The 21,455-nt window shown below is 39.9% G+C and overlaps 1 protein-coding gene across 8 annotated transcripts in view; it reads right to left on the reverse strand.

Annotated features, from left to right (window-relative positions):
- LOC109481344 (PH and SEC7 domain-containing protein 1-like) overlaps window positions 1-21,455 on the reverse strand; it is an 82,380-nt gene that overhangs the window by 39,234 nt on the left and 21,691 nt on the right. For all 8 annotated transcript variants that reach the window (XR_002140892.1, XM_019783874.1, XM_019783875.1 and 5 more), the window contains exons 2-5: window positions 16,885-16,951; window positions 8,390-8,443; window positions 1,779-2,438; window positions 795-1,420 (exon numbers count right to left, since the gene is read on the reverse strand). Coding sequence is in view for 7 of the 8 variants with exons in the window: in XM_019783874.1 (XP_019639433.1) it covers window positions 795-1,420; window positions 1,779-2,438; window positions 8,390-8,443; window positions 16,885-16,951 (1,407 nt within the window). In the remaining variant the exon portion in view is untranslated. The remainder of the gene's footprint in view (window positions 1-794; window positions 1,421-1,778; window positions 2,439-8,389; window positions 8,444-16,884; window positions 16,952-21,455) is intronic.

Consider the following 21,455-nt stretch of genomic DNA (forward strand, 5'->3'; position numbering starts at 1 on the left):
TCATGTGGGAAATAAATGTAGAAAGCCCCCTAACTACTAGACTATCGTGTTCAGGACACCTGCATATCTACTACATTTAGAATGTACTAGTTAAAAAAAGACTGAACGAAAGCCACAAGCTACTGACATGCAAGTCCCATTCAGAGTCAGAAGCATAGCAGGAATATTTCCGTTTGTTTAAGAAGTGCATTTTTGTATGCACTGTCACAGCATTTACAGTCAGGCATTTACTATACACAACAGGCAGCTTCCACAATATCATTCAACTTAAAAAAAAACAGGGCTGCAATATTAATCTTTCAAAGCACATGATGTAAGTGTTTTTAAGTGCCTGTGCAGGGGGGACATCTAGCAAATCTGCTGCGTACTGCAGTAAGGAAGGCAATCAGGAAACATGGGGAAATGGCACCTTCTATAACTCGATCTGACCATTTCCATTTCTCTGTGAAAAAATCATGGTAAACATCTGGCTGGTTCTGGGCCACTTGTATGTGGACGTATTTACCTTTACTCAACAACTGTTTGCCTTAGAATGCTGTAAATTGCATCTAATAGGGTTTAAGATGCAAAATTTTCAAGGGAGCAATTTGCACTCGAACCTCCATGCAAACTCCAGGCATCGGTTTGGTTGAACCCTTGCTCCATACCAACATGAGAAAGCGAACATTTTGTTTGTTTTGCCTTGCCACCACACCAGTTTTCTTACACCAATACAGTAAGTTATATTTGTTTCCCATAACCTGTAAAACTGCCTTTGGGGGTGACTATTATTTGCGTGTACAGTAAATACGTACCTGCTGGTAGAGTGGGTTGTGATGCGTGGCCAGCCCGTGTCCGTCATGCATCACCGTGACTATCCTCTCGCTCGTGGCCGTCCCAGTTTGGGGGTCGACCCCGTTGATGACCGTTTCTCTAACTACGTGCATGGTGGGCGTCGTGGCCTCCGAAAAACCCGAGCTGCTCTCGGAAGATTTTTCCGGCGACTTCAGTCCCTCGAGTCTCCGTAAGGTGTGCGCGCCCGGACGCGTTTTCGACGGCGAGTGTTCGAGATTCACGTAAGTTTGCGTGCCGTCTCTCTCCTTCTCCCGTTTTTTGTGCACGTCGACAGAGACAGTTCTGGTGGGGGGGTCCGGGCGGGGCGGCCGCGGTGGGGCGGCTTCGCAGCTGTAGCCTCGCTGCACGTACATGTGTTCCCGCTCGGCCGCGTGCCGTCCGGGCGCTCGCCTGTCGAATGAACGCTGCGGCTTCACCGCGATCGGCGGCTTCTCCACATCCTTCACGGACAGAAACCTGTCGGATTTCTGCTCCAGGTTTTGCTGCTGAGCCTGTAGAGCCTTCTCCTCCTCACCTTCCACCTTCGCCTGCCGTACCAGCATGTGGGAGGGGGACCGACCCTGTAGTCTGGCCTCCGCACCGGTACCTACAGCAGATTATTACCATCATTATTAGATTGCAAAATTTATGTTTAACTTAGTAAGACAACTTTTTAAAAAGTATTTAGAAGTGAATGTAAATAGTAGTTAAAATGTTTGAATTTTACAGTGACTGTAATATGTTACGTAAGAGGACTCCAGGAAAAGTAGTGGGTGTATTGCCACAAATTGGAGGTTCCTTAAAGTGTTTATGTCAGTTCGATAAATAGCTAAAATCTCGTAAACCTCGTAAAATGGCTATGAAAACTATATGTCCCAGAATAGTAGTTTCGATATACTTGTACTCCCGAAAATTGAGAAATGAAGTTTGCACAGCTTTTCAAACAAACAAACAAACAAACAAACCTAACACGTCCAGGCTGCTTGACTTTTTCTGTTCCAGCTGTGCGTGGGGCTGTAAGGAGTTACTCCGCTGCGCCGAGTACAGCAGCTGGTCCGCGCTCGGGCTTTTCGTTCCCGACTCTATCCTCGGCGACGCGTTCGGAAGGCTCACGTCGAACGTCAGCTGACCTACGACCTTCCCGGGTTTTCCGTCCTGCGGCGTCTGCGTTGGCGAGCCCTCGCGCGAGTCCGTCTGGTCGCAGCAGTATCTGTGGTCGAACGACTTCGACCTGCTGGAGGAGTAAATGTCCAACAGAGGCATGGAGCTGTGCAGTTTGGACTGGATGTCTCCCAGACGCGGGTTACGCGTCACCACAGGCGGTTCCTCTGGTGGCATGGCCGGCTCCGTGTTGTTGTGAACCGGCGTGTTTGCGGTCGAGAGACATTTCCCCTCCCCCTCTGACTTGGCCCGCTGGCCGTGGTGCAGCTTCTTGCTGCCAGACCGGTGGTGGTGGTGTTCGTGGCGCGCGTGGCGCTCGTCGGACGCCATCTCGGGCGGGATCCCGTCGTACCCCAGGTGGGGCAGTGGCTCGTAGGCTGGGGGGGGCGGGGTGTGGGGGGTCGCCGGGCGGGGGGGCGGCAGCTGGGACAGCAGTTCCTCAGCCTTGTCTCTTACATCCGGATCTGAAACACACAAAAGAGTTAGGGTTAACTTTCATAATTATAATAAGTTAAACTTATAAGATGATGTATGCAATTTGATCTTATTATCATGTTATTCGATTGTACTATTTCATTAGTTAGTGCATTCAACAGTTTTCCCTATTTTCCTGTGTATCGATACTGATTGCTTTTGTTTCATCAAAATGTATATTTCTTGATTCTGTGCTAAAATATATTAGCAGCACTAGCAATTTGACAAAGAATTAATATACATCATGTAATTATAATACTATACAATTATAGCATTTAAGGGGAAAGCCTAGATAGACTTGTTTACAGAATACATGTAAACTCATGTTAACCCATAGAAAAACTGAGTTCTCTATTGATTTTCAAAATACATGTAACAATCATTGTCAGGAATATGCAGTATGCTGAATGTACAATTTGCTACACAAATGGTGAAGTAGCCGTCAAAAACCTTGTGCACAATTGTACAGCTTGGATGTTGGGTGCATAACTTATGCAGCCAGTATTTTGAGCCCTGTATATAGATGTACACAGTTGTTCACGTTGTGTCCCATGAAATGTACATGGATGTTATATCTTAGCCAGTATTTTGAGCCCTGTACATGTATACATTATTATATATCAGTTGTTCACGTTGTGTCCCATGAAATGCATGTTACACCTGATCAGCACCAATAAACCATGGGCAGCCATTTCGCGAGCGTGCCCCTGAACTAGCTCCTATATCATATGCCGCACGGCTGAGGCCAGAATCCAATAAAAAAACGTCTATGCTGTAATCATCCACATCTCCTGCTGGTATTTACTCAGGTTAGGACTCCGGGATCCCCGGAAAAAAATTGTTGTGTTTCTGGCTAACCGACTGAGCCTAGCAAAAACCTCCCAATCCTTGGCCTTTTTCTAACAAAACTGCACCCAGATATCCTATAAAAAAACGTAATAATAGTATGCTGTAATCATCCACATCTCCTGCTGGCATTTACTGGTTAGGTGTGGGGAAAAACACTGTGTTTCTGGTTACCTGACTGAGCCTAGCAAAAACCTATGGTCCAATCCTACTGAGCCTTTTTTTTTCAGTGGGAGATGGGGAATTTAGGGATGGAAATTTAAAATTATCCATCGGGGCATTTCCGTGATGAAAATATTGTTTACAAGCAGCGAAAACCTGCCAATCCTTAGCCTTTTTTTTTTAGTGGGAGATTGGGGGATTTAGTTCCAAAGTAAAATTTTACATCTGGCATTTCAGTGATTAATATTTTGTAGAATTGCTAATGCCAACGAAAAAGAGAATTTCGACCTAAAGACACTAGCCTCATTTGTACAATATTGTCCAGGACTGTCATCATTGGAAACACAATATTAACTGGGAAAAATAACGAATGAAAACATAAATTTATAACTATTTCAGAATCTATGCAATTTACACCATTTTGTTTCAAATTCTGGAACCTTGGGTTGCTTATAAGATTTTAGCCATACTAAATCCAACATTGAATTAAATGTTTTCCTAACTAAAATTAGGATTCAAAGATCACGGATATCAATTCAAAATTACACAATTTCAGCCAATAATCTCAGATCTTTCTTTCCCCATCACCATTTCTAACCCTTTCCTATCTAAATCTGGTCCCCTGAACTTCATACCCTCCAGCTCACTCTGTCTACATTACAGCTGAAAATGTCACCAGTCTGTCTTCATTGTACCACCGACATTACCATCACACGACTGTACCCAAGACTCATCTTCTGACATTTAAACATCGCTGATGGAAGCACTAAATCCTTAACAACTTATTGGGCATTTATTGATATTTATATGAAGATAAAATAAAGGTGATACTTTATTTGGTATTACAGAGATGGTTGGGAAGTAAGAATACATGTACATTTTATCATATTTCATTTTAAACAATATTAAGATTATCAGAGAAATAAAAGAACTCTGATATGCACAACTTGGATTTTGATAACAATATTTATATGAACGTTTTTAATTTTCCTCTCTTGATAATTCATATCTAATTGATAATATAATTATTAACTAAATTCTACAGTGTGTATTCTTGAAGTTTTAATCATACTAACTGCCATTTGGTAATCCCCAAAAGAACTGTTCACACTAAATTTGAAATCACATGCAGACCCAGACACATCCATGATAGGGCCACATCAATTTAATTCCTTCTTTAGGTGCTCAAATTTGCTAAATCCATTTTTTGCTGATCCTAAAAAATAATCACACAATATACCATATTCAGGATATGCATCTGTTCCAAAATGCTTAATAGAATACATTGTAAGTTGATACCATTATGATTCGGAAAATCCTTGATATCCTGGTTGTGAAAATTTTGAATTATTATATTCAACATTGTATGAAATGTTAACCATTTTTCTTAATTCCTGTGGTAGCATTTGGGCCTAACACACTTAAAAAAAAATTTCTTCCACTTGCTCCATTTATTTTCATCAAAAATCTGACAAAAACCACAAAATAAACTTGTTGTGGCCTAATCAGGTAATCTATTTCACTCTGTGCCACTAACGTATTGCATGATATGGCAAGCATTACAAATACAGCATCTCCTGTAATATTCAGACACTGTACATCTGTGCATGCAGGTAGGTGCATAATTCCTCCAATATCTCCAACCAGAAGTGCTTCATAACCACACAATAAATCAGACTGCAGAAAATAAAAGCGGATAACAGACAAACTGAGTCTGTCTCTACGGCGTGTTATTGCTTTTCAGATGAACTGGAAATTGATGACATTAAGGCTGAAAGTACGTGGATATTAGCTTGGAGGCAGTGAATTAGTTTTGAGGGGAGTGAATTTGCCGTGTGATGAATTCTCAGCCATGAAAATCGGTGAATCCGGTGCTGTAGCGAATGTGGGTGAAATGTAGCGATGGTCGGAAATTTGAGAAGCGTGAGAAAGTCGGGGTGCCCTTGAGCGGCGGAAGGTCAGAGGGTCCTACCTACATCCGACGTCGAGCCTATCCTCTCTTGTTTGTTTGTTTGTAAGACAGAAGGAAAACAAAAATAAGAAAACAATGGAAGCCTTAAACAATGACGTAGGCTTGAAATATCTAACTGTTAGAAAATGTGTGCAATATTTAGATGTGTTTGGTTTACAATATTATAACATATTCTTCATAAATGTGCTTAACATTTATTCTGCCATCTAAGTAGACCCTAATTAATCTTAATTGATTATAATCAGCGGTGCATGATTGATTTAATTAGTTAATCTTGCAAGAGTGTCCAGCAAGCATCAACTTAATTATCCTGAGTAACTCCTCATCAATTGTCCAAATATAACATGATGCATGGAGGCTGTGATGACTGGTTTCCATGGTGACAGAGAATCCTGAGCTCCTATTGGACTGATTTTCACAATGATAAAGAATCCTGAGCTCCTATTGGACTGATTTTCACAATGATAAAGAATCCTGAGCTCCTATTGGACTGATTTTCATAATGATAAAGAATCCTGAGCTCCTATTGGACTGATTTTCACAATGATAAAGAATCCTGAGCTCCTATTGGACAGATTTTCAGTGTTAAAGAATCCTGAGCTCCTATTGGACTGATTTTCACAATGATAAAGAATCCTGAGCTCCTATTGGACTGATTTTCACAGTGATAAAGAATCCTGAGCTCCTATTGGACAGATTTTCAGTGATAAAGAATCCTGAGCTCCTATTGGACTGATTTTCACAATGATAAAGAATCCTGAGCTCCTATTGAACTGATTTTCAGTGATAAAGAATCCTGAGCTCCTATTGGTAATTCTGGGAATGGGAACGATTCTCTGGTTAGAGTGTATGGCTACAAAGTGTCAGGGAGGAGGCCCAATCAACCCCTGACAGAGAGATATTGTGTAACATGGTCTACTATACATTGTTCCAAGTTTTGGCCAACTGTTCCTTTAGTAACAAGGGAGTATTGAACATTTACATCATACAATGTCAACTTAAATGTGGCTAATCTTGGGGCCCCCTAGCAGCTCTGATGGAAACTGCACATACCAGATACAAAATTATTGCACTGACTGAGTGGAGCTTTGTGCTGAGACTCGGTAACATATTCCAGACTGGTTTTCTTCAAATTTATGCGAACAAATGATTTTGAAATACACTGGTCATCAATTTTTCCACAATAGCCAACAATGCTCCGTCATAAATTCATAATCACACACAAATTGGTTATACAATATGTGCTTGGCACATGTGGCAAAGGACAGGGTTACAATGTAGCTTTATTGCCGCGCTACAGTCTTCAACCGTGACAAGAAATACGTGGCAAATTTTGATATCGTCTGGACGGAGAAAAGATGTGTCCATTTGTGTGATCTGTCTTCATGAAACTGCAGGAGTTGTGAGGGGAGTAACGAGAAATCAATACAGGAAAGGGAGACGCAGGCTGCCTGCATATATACACACTGTGACAGGGCAGGGCAGGGGGAAATCAGTGATGGGGTTCTGGTTACAGTCCTGGAAAAATTATTGTCAGAAGGTCTAGCAATATTTTTGTTTGTTTTAGATCTTAGCAATTGAGTTTATCTACTGAACTGTATCAGGTCTTGGTATTTTTTAAATTACCACTTGTTTTGACTATACCGTGTTGTACAAAGACAATTAGTATTAAAGCTCAGCAGAAAAAAGGGCAACTTTGCTACATACACATTGATGTATTATTCTGTACAACAGAAATGAGGAAGAACATGTTGGACAACAATTCTACAAAATAGTTGGCTGTCAACATTTTAATTCTTCTGATGAAGAAAAAATAATGTTGAACAGGAACTCAAATTAAATGAAAATGGCAAATTCTGAGGGAAAGTATCAGTTTTATGCTGTATTATATAGACTCAGGAAATTTCCTCCAAGCCCTTTCACCAAATTTTTCCTTTGAAATGTCTGGCAGCCATAGAAATAACCTGGTGTGGCTTAAAGCCAAGTCATTAGTTTAAGGAAATTCAATGCACAATTCTTGAGGCTTCCTTCCCCAGATTTTTCCTAAGGTTAAAATGTCTGACAGCCAAAGAAATAACCTGGTGTGGCTTTAAGTTAAATTCTAGCCTCTAAGTCGTTAGTTTAAGGAATGCACTATTCTTGAGGCTTCCTTTTCCAGCATGCAGGCCGCTGCCTTGTCATAGATTTCCAGTGCAGGAGTGGCAGACTCACAGGCTCACAATGCCACAACTGTTGCTGCTTTACTGACTCAGAGGATTTTGCAGTACGTTTTCATTCCCCTTCAGCTACATATTAGCTCAGCGCCAATGCATTTACATTCACATTGGTTCTATTGTCGCATTTTTGTAGTGTCCTACCTCTTATTGCAAAATAATGACACTGTAAATATGTGTCATCGAATTTTTTAAACCATGAACTTCAAAGGTCAAAAAAATTATTTTTCCTCTCATATCAAAAAATAAAATCATCACAAAAATACATTTTGTAGATGTAATTTAAGTAACTTAAATAAAAGAGGTACAGAAAAATGAAAATCAACTATTGAAGTTTGAACTAACATGTTACAACATCCTGCTACACTCTATAACTGCAATATTTGAGCTTGTTCAAAACTGTTCCTGGATATTCTCTGTGACTTCCAATTGCAGACACTTGAAATTTTAAAACCCTATGGATTTACAGATGGAGTCCTGGCAACCAAACCGAAGGTCTTCTTCAAGGTCGATATCTCAGGTTCTATTTATACCGTGTGAAGGTCAAATTACCGCCAAGCCAAAAGGGGAAAATGTCCCTGTCCTCACCAGGATGCAAGGTCAACATCTCGATCAATTTTTCTTTCTTTAATCCCAAAAAAGAAGTTCTGAATCTGATACCTCAGGTCATTGGTTGAACTAAAACCAAAGGACACCTTGCCCTAGGGTCAAGGGTGAGGGGTCAAAGGTAAGGAGGGCTCTAACTCACCCTCTCGTAGGGCCAAGACAACATCTTCGTTGGAATTCTGCACCAGGTTTAGAACTGCAGAAAAACAAGACGTGAGGTTAGTTACACATATAACAGATAGAAATTGCAGCAGGAATTTGTGTCAGCCCAATGTTCGGACTCTGAAATGTAGGGAAAATAATTTAGTAGCAGGCTAAAATGCTACATATCAACAAGAAACATCGATGTCCCAAAGTCAGCATACATGGTCAGATTATCAGAATATGAAGCTTTTACAACATACTAAATAATAATGACATATTTAGCGAGGGGAACATATCTTTTTTCATTGAATTGCATTTGGTTTTGGAAGCCTCTTAAGTTCACAGTTCTCTTCTAGCTTCACAGTATTTTGAACCATGATGTCTGACCATGGTGCTGAAAGATCTGTTGTCACTAATTCAGGGTCTGTACATGACCATACATGTATAACAGTCCGTTCAGGAATCGGTACTATGTCATGTTTTGTAACCAAACACCACACCTTCCACAGCATTTTGTCTGTATGTGGGTACCATGAAAACCTAATTCTATGATAATAAGAAAAACACTATACACCACCAGGTCTATGGGAGCTACTCTAACTCTACTGTGTCAGAGTTTAACTACAGTGGTCTGCCCCCTCCCTCCCCATGGTGTAGTAATATAGCACATTTACACATGTTAAGGTAGTTTCCCTATGCAGTGCCATCCCTACTGCTGAGCCTGATGGTCCCTAATGGCAGCTGCCCACAGTGGGAACAGTTTATCCCAGTTCTGTAATGACTTATTCCCGCACAGTTCAGCACCTGAGCCTGGTAACAGCATTAGTAAAGGGGACAGCACACATCACACACACATCAGGCATAATGGTTGGCTGGCATAAGGTTACAATATCCTTGTGCCTAGGTAAGAAGTATCAAATTTTAAGAACCCAACACACTTATTCAGAAAAAACTTGTATTTCCCCATCGTAGACTGGAACTCATTGCCACCAAGCACAGTCGGGGCATCATCACTAGAAAGGTTTAAACAACTCCTGCAATTAAATGTGCAAAGATTGAGTGTAACAAATCGTTCGGTGTGATATAGCTAGCTGCTGCTGCGCCGCGTGCCTGTGAAGCTGGTGTGCTACGCGGGAGGGCGGTTATACCAGCTACTCTGATACAGAACAAGATTGAGAGGGCACGGGTTCGATCCAGGGTATCATTCCTGGCGAGATATTGTGTCCTTGTGAAAGGCTAACTACAAAACTTTTGAATTCCTTACTCTACCTATGCGTAAAATGGGTACCTGACTTTGGTTGGGGTGGCAAAAGCCAGTGGAAAGAGAGGGATGGGCTTCGTTTTCCAATATTGTTTTTCAATACCGTGCCCTAGACACAGTGCACTAAAAACCCAGTCTGCCCCTACGGACTCAAAACTGCTATGGCCAAGGTTCTGGCCTACCTTTAACCTAACATTTACCTACAATATTGAATCTGTATTCAAGCATACAGCAGTCGTACAAATATTGTTCTTATTGGGTAACCATAGCCGGTAAGCTTCATTCACAGTCCGCATAAAGTGTCCCACTGTGTCCATTAGAGTCAGCAGGGGATTGTCATGATTGGTGTCAGACTGCTGATGGAGGATCAATACAAACTGTACTGGTCCTGCACCCGACATGTACAGTACAGGCGAGGGCATGCTTCTAATTTTTAAGTTCTATAAACTGAGGTGTGGTCACCTCTGCTTGGGTAGTTTAATTCATTAAAGTTTACTGGGTTCTCTGATACTGTTTCAGTGTAATTATTATCAATAAGTTTATTCTTGCCTGAAGGCTAATTGTAAGTTAAGAGCAGTTGTTTAATTTCCTTTTCTGTGCAAATGCCAAATATTAGGATGGAATTTTGTGGCGTAACTTAATTGACAATTTTCTATAAAATGATGATTGCTATTTTCAAGTCAACATTGATGCAAAAAAAAGATTTAAAATGTTAGGTATTAGTCTTTATCTTGGCACATAAAAATGTAGTCATGGAGTTTCTGAAATACACATTTTCAGGTTCAAGTTTTCCTTCTAACTCCTTTTTTCATGCTGTCTACATGCTTTATTTTTATTTATTATTTTGTACTTAAGGTGTTTGAGAGCAGGGTAAAGCTTAGAGTAAAAAATCTAGCTAGCATGGATTATTGCTGTCAATTTTGATGATAAGTGTTACCGTAACCGTTTTCTTTCAACACGGGTATGAAAAGAAAGGAATCAATAGAGATTAGTGGAGCTGCAGTGTTTTGGTACCTGCTGGTTCATGCATCACTCCTGCCAATAGTGGGGGGAATAAAACGATGAATAAACATCATTAATGGGAAAATGTCACATCTTATTATACTCAACATGGGGCATGTTTGTCATACATTAAACATTTCACACAACGTGCCAAAAAACAGTTACTCAAGCAACTGGATATGATTTTGATTTTGAAGATTTCAAAATCATATCCAGTTGCTTGAGTAACTGTTTTTTGGCATATCGTATTACCTGGATGTCTAACCTTCATCGACGTATTGGACACAACCTTTGAAATTAATGGCATATCCCCTATTGTCAATACTCAACATGGGGAATGTTTGTCATACATTAAACATTGGCACAATCTCTGAAATTATAACTAATGCAGCTTATCAAAGTAAGGACAGACTGAATATGAAAAAGCCACCATAGATAAACTCAACATAGAATGATGGCTAATAAAATTCTTCACATCACATTTTCTATTTGAGATAAAAGAATAAAATGTAATATATACTAAGTGATTACTAGTGGAGCCTTAGCAATACACCAAAATTCATGCACGAAAGATACCAATGGATGAAATATACACATGTAATGTAACTGGTTCCCTAAACTGATAGCATAGCAGGAAGAGATTTTTTACACAAAGAAAATACACACAATAAATTGCCTATTCTGTATTTTTTTCAACAACAAGCCTAGGACAATGTTACACAGTTTTGTTATCCATGAATATTTGGATGCCTTAAACATGTCCAGAACCGGACAAATTAGTATGCCATTACTGTCGGACCAGGGTTAAACGACTGTCCACTTCCACCGATGATGCCCTACTTTGACAATGCAACCATAAATCCAACCCTCACACGTATAACACAACGTTAACAGACATACGCCCACCCTCCCTTCCCTCCACATGACCGTGAAGAAATAAACAGAGAAAATAAGCCGCAAAATTTGGCAGCAAACGAGACGGAATCTGAACCACCTTCCAGGCTCCAGTCGATCCACTCGAGGGCCTCCGATATCTCCATGTTGGCTGCGTGCATGTCTCCGGCTCGATCCGATCTTGCTCGCTAACAACCTGATATCCCCGTTATCTCGTCCGGTTCTGATCGGGACGTACGGCTCGCAAACCGCGATCGCGAAGCAGACAGGAGTTACGAGTGTCGGGGAGAACCTACGGCAGGTTCCTCAGGCATCCCGTGCTCCGTGTGATGGACGACAGCGGCGTGCGTTCGCGTTGCTCCGTCCGGGGAAAATGGCACGTTTCCGTGGCAGCGGCGCGGCAGCCACAAATGACCCGGAATGAGACGTTTTATGGCTCCGTGAATTCTGTAATTAATTCGTGGGGAGGTAATCTGAATACCAATCTCTGCAGCCTCCACAGGGCAACTCCAAGTCCTTTCTGCGGTTCTTGCAATTGAAAAGTTAAATTTAATTCATTCTTTATTTCAGGCACACGGCACATATCAGAACATAAATTAAAAAATACCGAATATCGGATATACAAACATTAAGTATAATAGAAGAGAAAAAGATTAAAGTACAATTTTACAAAATACAATGTATATATAATTATATTCTGTACAATTAACTAACATTTTCCTTGCAAAAACTGTCATGGAAACAGATACTAAAGCGAAAGTCTGTACCTTCAAGTTGGTACACTTAAAATCACATTTTAGAAAATGAATATTACTATCGTTCATATTTATGTATTCTTCGCAGATAGTTTTTGTCAAGTCTATTCTGTGGTCCTTGCACTTTAACAAAATGATGAACTATATTTCAAACACGAAAACAGATTCTGAAGGGAAAGTCAACACCTTGGTACACTTAAAATCACATTTTAGGAAATATTATAAATATTGATATATATAGGCAGGTAGGCAGGGAGGTATTATTAATATTATTCATATTTATGTATTTTTCCCAGACTGTTTTTGTCATTAGGTTTTGAATTTTAAATTAGATCTCCTAGAAGCAAAGAACGAAATTGTGGCAGCCTACAACACTGTGGTACAAGCTGGCAGCTCTAAATGCCCCAGGCCCCACACTGAGGATAATGTATGACATAATGAGCACAATCACTCCTAATTTCCTACAGTAATCCCTGCTTTTCTCCCAAACCTCCCAACAAATATCACATCTTTATTGCAGCTAATTATGTCTTTGTCAGGGACATAATGATGTTTATGAACATTTTCATAATGTGTAAATTGTGTCATATTAATATTTTCATAACATGTAATTTGTGAACACTTCTGTGTGTGTTAGCTTTCTGATTATGACTGATTTTTTAATCATAAGCTTTATTGTTTATTCCTGATTGCTCATAATATAAATTATGCTGAAATGAATCCAAATACAATGTAGTAACAGTAGCAAATTACCCCCACAACCAGTAAGCAGTAAGCAGTCACATTGTATATAAGGCACTGGTTTTGGTTAGAAAATGCAAGGAACATAAAAGAAAAAACAAAGCAGAAATGACTTTAAATTTTGTCATATATGTTCCCTGAATCTTGTTATTCCTGATTGCAGATATCATCCCAAAATGATCCACAAATTAATGTACCTAAAGTATGTACTGGCCAGGTCTAGGTTGGAAAATGTAAGGAACATAAAATAAATATTAAATCCAAACAGAAGTGACTTCAATTTTGAACATATTAAATGTTGCCCGGAACTGTGCCATCCCAGTGCCACCTTCAAAAATCATTGATGGAACTTTAATAACAAAATCCATTCACCCAGATCCATATCATAATTGCGATGTTATCCCCGTCCCAGAGGTTATGTTTCCCCATATGGAGGGGCAGATTGGTGCGTCAGGTTTGATGGTGATGAAGATGACAGTCGCATGACTCGGAGCAGCTCATGGATTTGTCGGTGGACCGGATTTATCCAAGGTAACCTCACTGGTTAAGTTTTTATGTAACACGCTGGACTCAAAATACTTTTTTTCTGTAAAGCTGGACTCAGGTGCAGGCAACATTGAAAATTAGTGCACAGCTACAATTTTACCTGCACTAGCCTGCATACGCAGGTGGTATTTCAAGCCCTGCTGAGTTAACACACAGAAGTTAGGACAGCAGGCTTGGTCAAAATAGTTCTGGGGTTCTAGGCCACACTTGAATTCGAAGTATGTGTAGTCCCATGGTTTGCAAACCCTTACTGGACCTAGAAGTTGGGATTTCGAATCCCAGCTGTTGTCGCTTATCTAACTTCATGTTTACTACTTACAATGTATACTGTCAAACCTTCCTGAGCACTTAGATTTCATAATGAAGGCAGCTTTCATTTTTGCCCAATTTCTTCTTTCTTTTTGGTGTCCAGATAGAGGATGTCATCTATATTATCCAAATCAATATGGCCTAATGGGAGGGAGGACTTCAACCACCTGAACTTAGATAACGTCAACCAACAGGACAGAGGCAAGTGGCGTGCTGCCATCAAGCCTCAGCATCAGTGTGCAAGCACGTCTAACCCTCGGAAGACAGGGAACAACAGATGATAAACCGGACAGTGAGTATGAGTACATGTGTACGCCAAAAAGCAGTTACTCAAGCAACTGGATATGATTTTGAAAACGTCAGACGTTTCAGCTAGTATCCACTTAGTCTAGCTTTCGTCAGTGACCACAGGGGAAATACAGGTTTATAAGCACAAACTATTGAGTGATATGCAAATAAAGTGAAGTCGAAAAAGGAACAAAAGTCAGACAAGTCAATGCAAATTAGTCAGAAAGCTGAGTTGCAGCAATGGTGCGACTCCTCCACATCACACACAGCAGGCGGGGGCGTATCAACGCTGCCGGATTGCAAAATCCATATCCCAGCAGTCATAGGGGTCAGGAAGGCACCATTACTGGCACAGGGGTGGACAGGTGATTTTTTCCACTTACCATCTTGCAGTCCTACCCAATGCAATTGTTTCTTTACTCTTATTTCTTGAGGGTTTCTCATAATTAAGCGCCTTGCATTTTGCTCCATCCTCAATGAATAAATGTGAATGAAATAAAGATTAGAGTGCACATTTGTGTATTATTTATCTGTGATGTGTCTAGAACTGATACAATACCATACAAACTCTCAAGAATCCATGAGGTACTCTCAAGAATATATTAGTCATTATATCACCTAGGATTATGCATGGGAATTGGTGAAAAATAAGAGTCATGAAAATTGACTTTTTTTGTCAAAATAGCAAAAATAAAATAACATAAAAATGACAATTTTTTTTATCCACCTACTAAGGGAATGGCTATCATAGATTACCCAAGATGCACTCCTGCCATCAAGCTGACATTCCTCCCGACTGCTGACCTTTTGACCTTGAGGAGAACTGTCTGATGGGAAGGCTGAATAATACATGTTCTAACATCTGTCCTGTCCTGGAATAATCTGCAGTAAATCGACGCGGGACGCTCCTCTTTAATTGATGCCAGTCGCGGCCCGGTGCGGTAATTCACACCCCGGTACCAGGGTTGGCCTTGACTTTGGCACATCAAGTCGTCCCGGAAGACAGGACTGTAAAAATCCAATAAGGAGCCAGTCTGCAGAACCATAACTCTTACAGACCCTGGGCTGAGCCTAATGTGCATACATGTAGCTCAGTTTTCTTGTTGGAGCTACATGTATTGTACATGTACGGTCATAACTAGTAAAAACTGATAACATCTGGTCTGTGTGTATAAATTATATATTAGGTGGTCACAACAGACTGGATTGCTGAACCTTTAGCCTTAAAACTGGGGACATCAGGGATGTTTTGGATTGTTAATGCTTGTGTTCACAGGGAAAATTATGTAAGGGACTAGAAAATAGTGGACACTTTAGCCAGAACCTGGTGGTTCTGTGCAGAGGTGGTCACTTAGTGTACGTACAGGTATACACGTATAAATTGATTGTGCTTGTATGCAGAAGACAACGAGATTGTAGTTTGGGAAATATCTGGATCTTAGATTTGGAACAAACCAAGTTCACAATAAATTTATTATTCTAACAGGATTCATCCCAGATGTACCATATATATAGAAATGTCTGGATCCTTAATTTCAGGAAAGAATACAGTGTCCTGAGATGCATTTGCCAGTCTTTGATACCGGTAACACTGGCTTCTACATACAAAATTGTCTTTATTTTCAAATCTTCACGTCTCCTCCTTTATCGATATTCCTCCTCACCCCACTTGCCACGTGTCTAAGATAATATGAAAGGTTCTCTGTCTTCATCAGTTTTTATCCAGGGCAAATTCTCTCATTTTCCTCTCCCAACTATCGCTGGCCTGGATTCATTTCAAAATATTAATCATGTTTCACATGGCTGGTAGTTTTGGACTGGAGACTGGATGGAAATTTAAAAGTCACGAACTCAGTAACCACTAAATGCTTGGTGCATAAAGCAGACAAAATTTCAGTCTGTATCTGCATCTGTGTATCTGGTATAACCACCCCTCAGCATAATGCACCACCTTCCCATTATAACAAACAATTTGTTACACCTAAGTCCTTGCACATCTAACTCTAAACATTGTTTAAACTTAAATCAAAGCTATCTAGTGACGATTCAACTACCGTACTTGGTGAAAGCAAGTTCCACTCTACGATGGTGACCCATGTTTATTGGTTGTTGATCTGAACCAGAAACCCTGTACTGCATTCCCCCTGCCCATGTCCATGACTGTTCCAACTCCAGGAGTAATCTGCCTGTAATTACAGCACAGATTGGAGCCACCTCATTCATATCCTACTGTGGCCCACAGGGAACCATATATATAGGAGGTACTGTACATACTGCTTAATGATATGTGTACTAGTCAGAGTTATTTCTTTTTAACCTTCTCCATGCTGCCTAAACCTGTAAATAAAATATTGGATTTGCTAGCTATAGGCAAGTGGTTACTTCAGTGTGCTTAGGGTTAATTTGCATACTCGGTCACATTCACAGCCAATCCTATAATTATTATAACAGCTATCAGCTTATCATAAACTATACATATTATACATGATAAACTGATAAATGATATTGTACAATAATCTACCTGGTACTTCAATTTGCATTATAAATGATGATATCATGTACACTGTGAGTCAATTATATACCAGCTTATTATGAGAAATGGAATCAAGAAAACTTTCGTTTCTAGTAAACTTTCATGATGACATCTACACACAGAAGAACTATCGTGCTAGTTTTTGTCTTAAAAAAAAATCCTACCTTCATCTTTGGAGAGCCCGTGGACCGGTCTGCCATCCACTTCCAGGATCACATCTCCCACATGGATCTGCACAGGACACAGGACATGGGTCAGTAATGCCATCTGTCTGGCAGATATGGTACTGCACCTCAGGGGGCCCTCAAGACTCCCAACAAGTTCATGGCAAATGGAATTTTTAGACATAATTTGAGCTTTTTTCCATAAAATCAATACATTGATTGGTACACTAGTTATGCACAGGACACAATTGCATTGTACTCTGTCTATCTGTACAGAGCTAAACCAAATGTCTCAGGAATGCCCCCTGTCTGTGACGAATGGTACTGCAGAGTCTATAAGAAGTACACTTGATCTCCATATACAGTATTAAAGGTTTAGGCTAAGTTTCTTTTACCATAAACCTTTCTTTGAGACCAAGAAGACAGTTTTTCACAAATCACATCACAACATGCCACTTATTTTTAGAAGCTGATGACAAGTAGATGTAACAGTTCAGCCAACTGCTTTCTCCAGTTCAAAAGTGCCACCTTTGTCCTGCAATTGGTACTGCACCTCACATGTAACATACAGGTAAGGGCAGAAAGCCAATACCAATATTTCTCTATCAGTGGTTTTTACAAACTGCCAAATGACACCCATGCCTCCACCCTATAGTTAGTGAGATCTAGGAATATATTCTTATTTGCATTTATTTTTTTTCGAAAAATAGTTTTTCATCATCATAATCTGTAACTTACCGCATTTGTCCTTTTTTCTAACAAGGGATGTCTCGCCAATAATTAATTTGTCCAATCTACATGTTTTCACATTTTCTGCCCACCCATGGATCTAGACCTGTTTGAGGCATTTTTACATTAACCGAGTCTAAACCAGAAAAATTTTAATGTTTAAGCCTTATATTTCATTACAAAAGGAGAGTCTTAATGCTGACGGACCTCTGACCATTGGTGCCAAACTGATGAGGTCACTCCAGATCATTGACCTTTTGACCCTTCTCTATATGATGACATTTAGGATAACAATACCATCGCTTTCACTGACAGGTTCTGAGAGACAAGTAAATTAATCTCAATTTTCAAGCACTGAAGAGAAGCAGTAAAAAGCCTATAATATAACTAGGTCAGACTGACTTTCTACTTTATTCCATGTTGTGAAGCTAGAATATTATTTTCTATGTGATGCCTACATTGTAAATTGTATTTTGGGTTAGGAGCACTCGGAAGAACAAATACTGACAAAAAAGGACAAAAAAATGATCTCGATCTAGTTTTAGATCACTGAAAAGCTAATCTCATCACAGTGGTCGAGACAAATAAGACAGACGCAATGTATAGTCTTTACCATAATTTATGGAGTCTGAGTTGATTGAGACCCAGCTTTAGCTAATGATTTTCAATGCAGCTTTTCTGTGGTTCTTACATTGCGCATTGCATTAATGCAACAACATGACACTTTTTAGATATTATACAGACTTTAACATTACAGATTGTACAGAAAATTAACAAAAAGAAAATTAAAAGAAGTAATACAACGTTAAGCATTCAAGGTGCCCATATACCGTGGTCTTTATTGCACATATTAAAATACCTGACATATTGCACATAAGTATGTCATGACACATCAGAAATTATACAGTCTATACAATGTATAGAACATTCAGAAAAGAAGTGATAACAGCACCCTTTATGAGGTCCATATACAATACTACAGAGTACATCATTAAGTCTGTCTCCCACTCATCCCAATCCCCATCTACGCCGCATCTGTCGCGTTGCCATGCCAACCGCGGCTCTCGGCTTGTCGTCATGCTCTATTGTTGGGCCGGCGTGACGTCAACCCGTCTGCTCCCAGATGGAAATAGAAAACGGGCCGTCAGAAACGGCGCGCTGTTTCCTGTCACATGGCAACACTGCCGGCTGCCTCAAATTTACCTGCCGTTTGGTAAAAATAACTACTGACAGTCCTCCCGGTTATAATTTCATCTGGTTGGTAGAACATACATGTAGGATATTGGTATTTTTTTTATACACAACCAGCAGGTATTCTTCCGAGCTTGCTTACTGCTACATAAAGCAAAAAGCAGTACTCCAGTCAGAATCTCTGAGGAAGGTGTCTGATAGACATCGAACATAAGCAAGGTCCAGTACTGACAGTGTATATATCTATAATAATTGGAGATTACACTGTTCGAATTCAGATAGTATTTTAGCAACTTGAAGTTGAACATGCACTTGTAGTATATTAAATTATCTCACACGATATAATAATTGTTTGTCATATCTGTCTCTTGTCTGAGCCAAATAATTGACTGAAAACCTCATATTTCGTATATATATAATATATAGATTGTAACCCAGAATCTTCACTCAGAATCTAAACAGTGACTGTCACAGCAGTTCTAAACAAACAACTGATAAAATTAAAACGACCAAACTAAGCATGCACAAATTTCAGATTGAAACAGTTTCTAGACACCCTGACCAAGATGCCATCCACAAATGCGGAAGCAGTTTCCAGATGCCCCTGACCTCTATCACAAGTCCTCATCAATTCTGCGCAGACGTCCCTACGGGCTATCAACCGCCGAATTGACCAATAAAGATGCGCCCCTGATAACAACACGTTCGGCAGAAGCGCGAGAACCCGCCCGTTAATCGCTGCCGTTCTGACGCTCCGCTGCCCCGCCCACCCAGGTATGAAACAAGATGTGATCTGGCCTCGTGTTGACGTCAGGGCGGGTAAGTGGTGCGTAAGTGTGGGGAGAGGAGGGAGACAATCTGGGGTGTTACTCATGAGGGAACAGATTCATATTCTACCTGCCTTTCTTTATACTGAGGGAAATGCAGGTATATCAGGATTAAATGTAGATATACCAAGCATCAAAACAGCAAGCAACTGGACAGATTTTCAAAATTATTTGGCAGTTAGTTACCTGAGTAACTGTTTTCTTGTATACTATTAGAAGGTTAGACATCTCATTATCTGGATGTCTAACCTTCATCAATGTAGCTATATACCATATTCTATTCTATTTTAAGTTAATGTAACAAAGATATGTGATTTACTAATAGTATGTATTCTATAATAAGTAGGGTAAGTGGTGCGTAAGTGTGGGGAGAGGAGGGAGACAATCTGGGGTTTTACTCCGGAGGGAACAGATTCATATTCTACCTGCCTTTTCTCATACTGAGGGAAATACACTCTGGTACATGTATATCAGGATTAAAATTGTTCTAGATATAATGACAAGGACAATGAACTTCATTGCATATTCACGCCCTACATGGGCCAAATGAACTAGGCTTAGCCTAGATAACTGAGGTACAAAGGAAGGAGGAACTACATGTACATTTACAAATGTATGTCACATCTACATGACTGTATATCTACAAGATATAGATGTGACATTGTAATATGCTACAAAAGAATATGCCACCATTGTTTTATAAATTATGTATGATTGTATGAAATAATGTCAGATTGAGCTAGTATATGTAGCTGCCTATCGTCCACATGTAATTGTCTTGCTGCAGTCCCAATACAGTTTCCACTACACAAGCACCAGGTAGGAATACCAAGTGTAACCCCAGGCATAGGGAGCCAGGATGCCTTACTGTAGCTTATTGGTCACATTAATCCACAGTTTACTGCAACAGACTGGATCTGACCAGACTGTGAAGATTCACAGCAGACAGTGCATACAATTGGACCACAGTGTATACGTACAATGTCATGTACATGTACATGTAAAACTATGTACATGTCTCCTAGATTATACATGTAACATCTGTGTCCATAATATCACCAGGGTCCATAATATCGCCACCTTGAGAAAAAGTGTGCTTAAAGATATTTTTACTGCAACATACCCTAGGTATGTACATTTGAGGTGTGCAGGAGTGCATACCAAAAGTATGTTGCAGTAAAAATATCTTAAAGCACACTATTTCTCAAGGTGGCGATATTATGGACCCTGGTGATATTATGGACACAGATGTTACATGTATGGCCAGTGTATACATATAGCAATGGCTCATGACTCACTCACTCACTCAAGACATTATACGTATTGCAATTCATTGCTAAAGCTGGGAACCACCATCATCACATACATATTTAAATTAAATATTCTACTGGGGAAAAATAACATTTTCTAAAACAAGCAAGCACACTGGTCTAGCCTATAAGCAAGACAGATGTATAATACGTCTTTCTCGTCACATCAAGTGTAGCAATGACTCACCACTCAAGACATACAATGTACATGTACTGTTAAAAGCTGGCCTATGCGAACCACCCTAATAAATACCCTTATTTACCCTTGTTTAACTTTAAGAAAAAACACTATAATTTTGAGGAATGAGAAAACATTTTTCTAAAACAAGTAAGCACACTGGTCTAGCCTGTAAGCAAGACAGATGTATATATGTCTTTCTCGTCAGATCAAGTACTAGATATAATCTCCTTCCCCTCTGGCTACCAGATACAGTGTATATGCAGACCGTATCTTGCATCTGATAGTCAGACTAACTTCCAATTGATATGATAAGGGTTGCAGCCATACGTTAGG

Source organism: Branchiostoma belcheri, unplaced genomic scaffold (genome assembly GCF_001625305.1).
Source record: "Branchiostoma belcheri isolate BF01 breed outbred unplaced genomic scaffold, Haploidv18h27 scaffold55, whole genome shotgun sequence".
NCBI classification, from domain to species: Eukaryota; Metazoa; Chordata; class Leptocardii; order Amphioxiformes; family Branchiostomatidae; genus Branchiostoma; species Branchiostoma belcheri.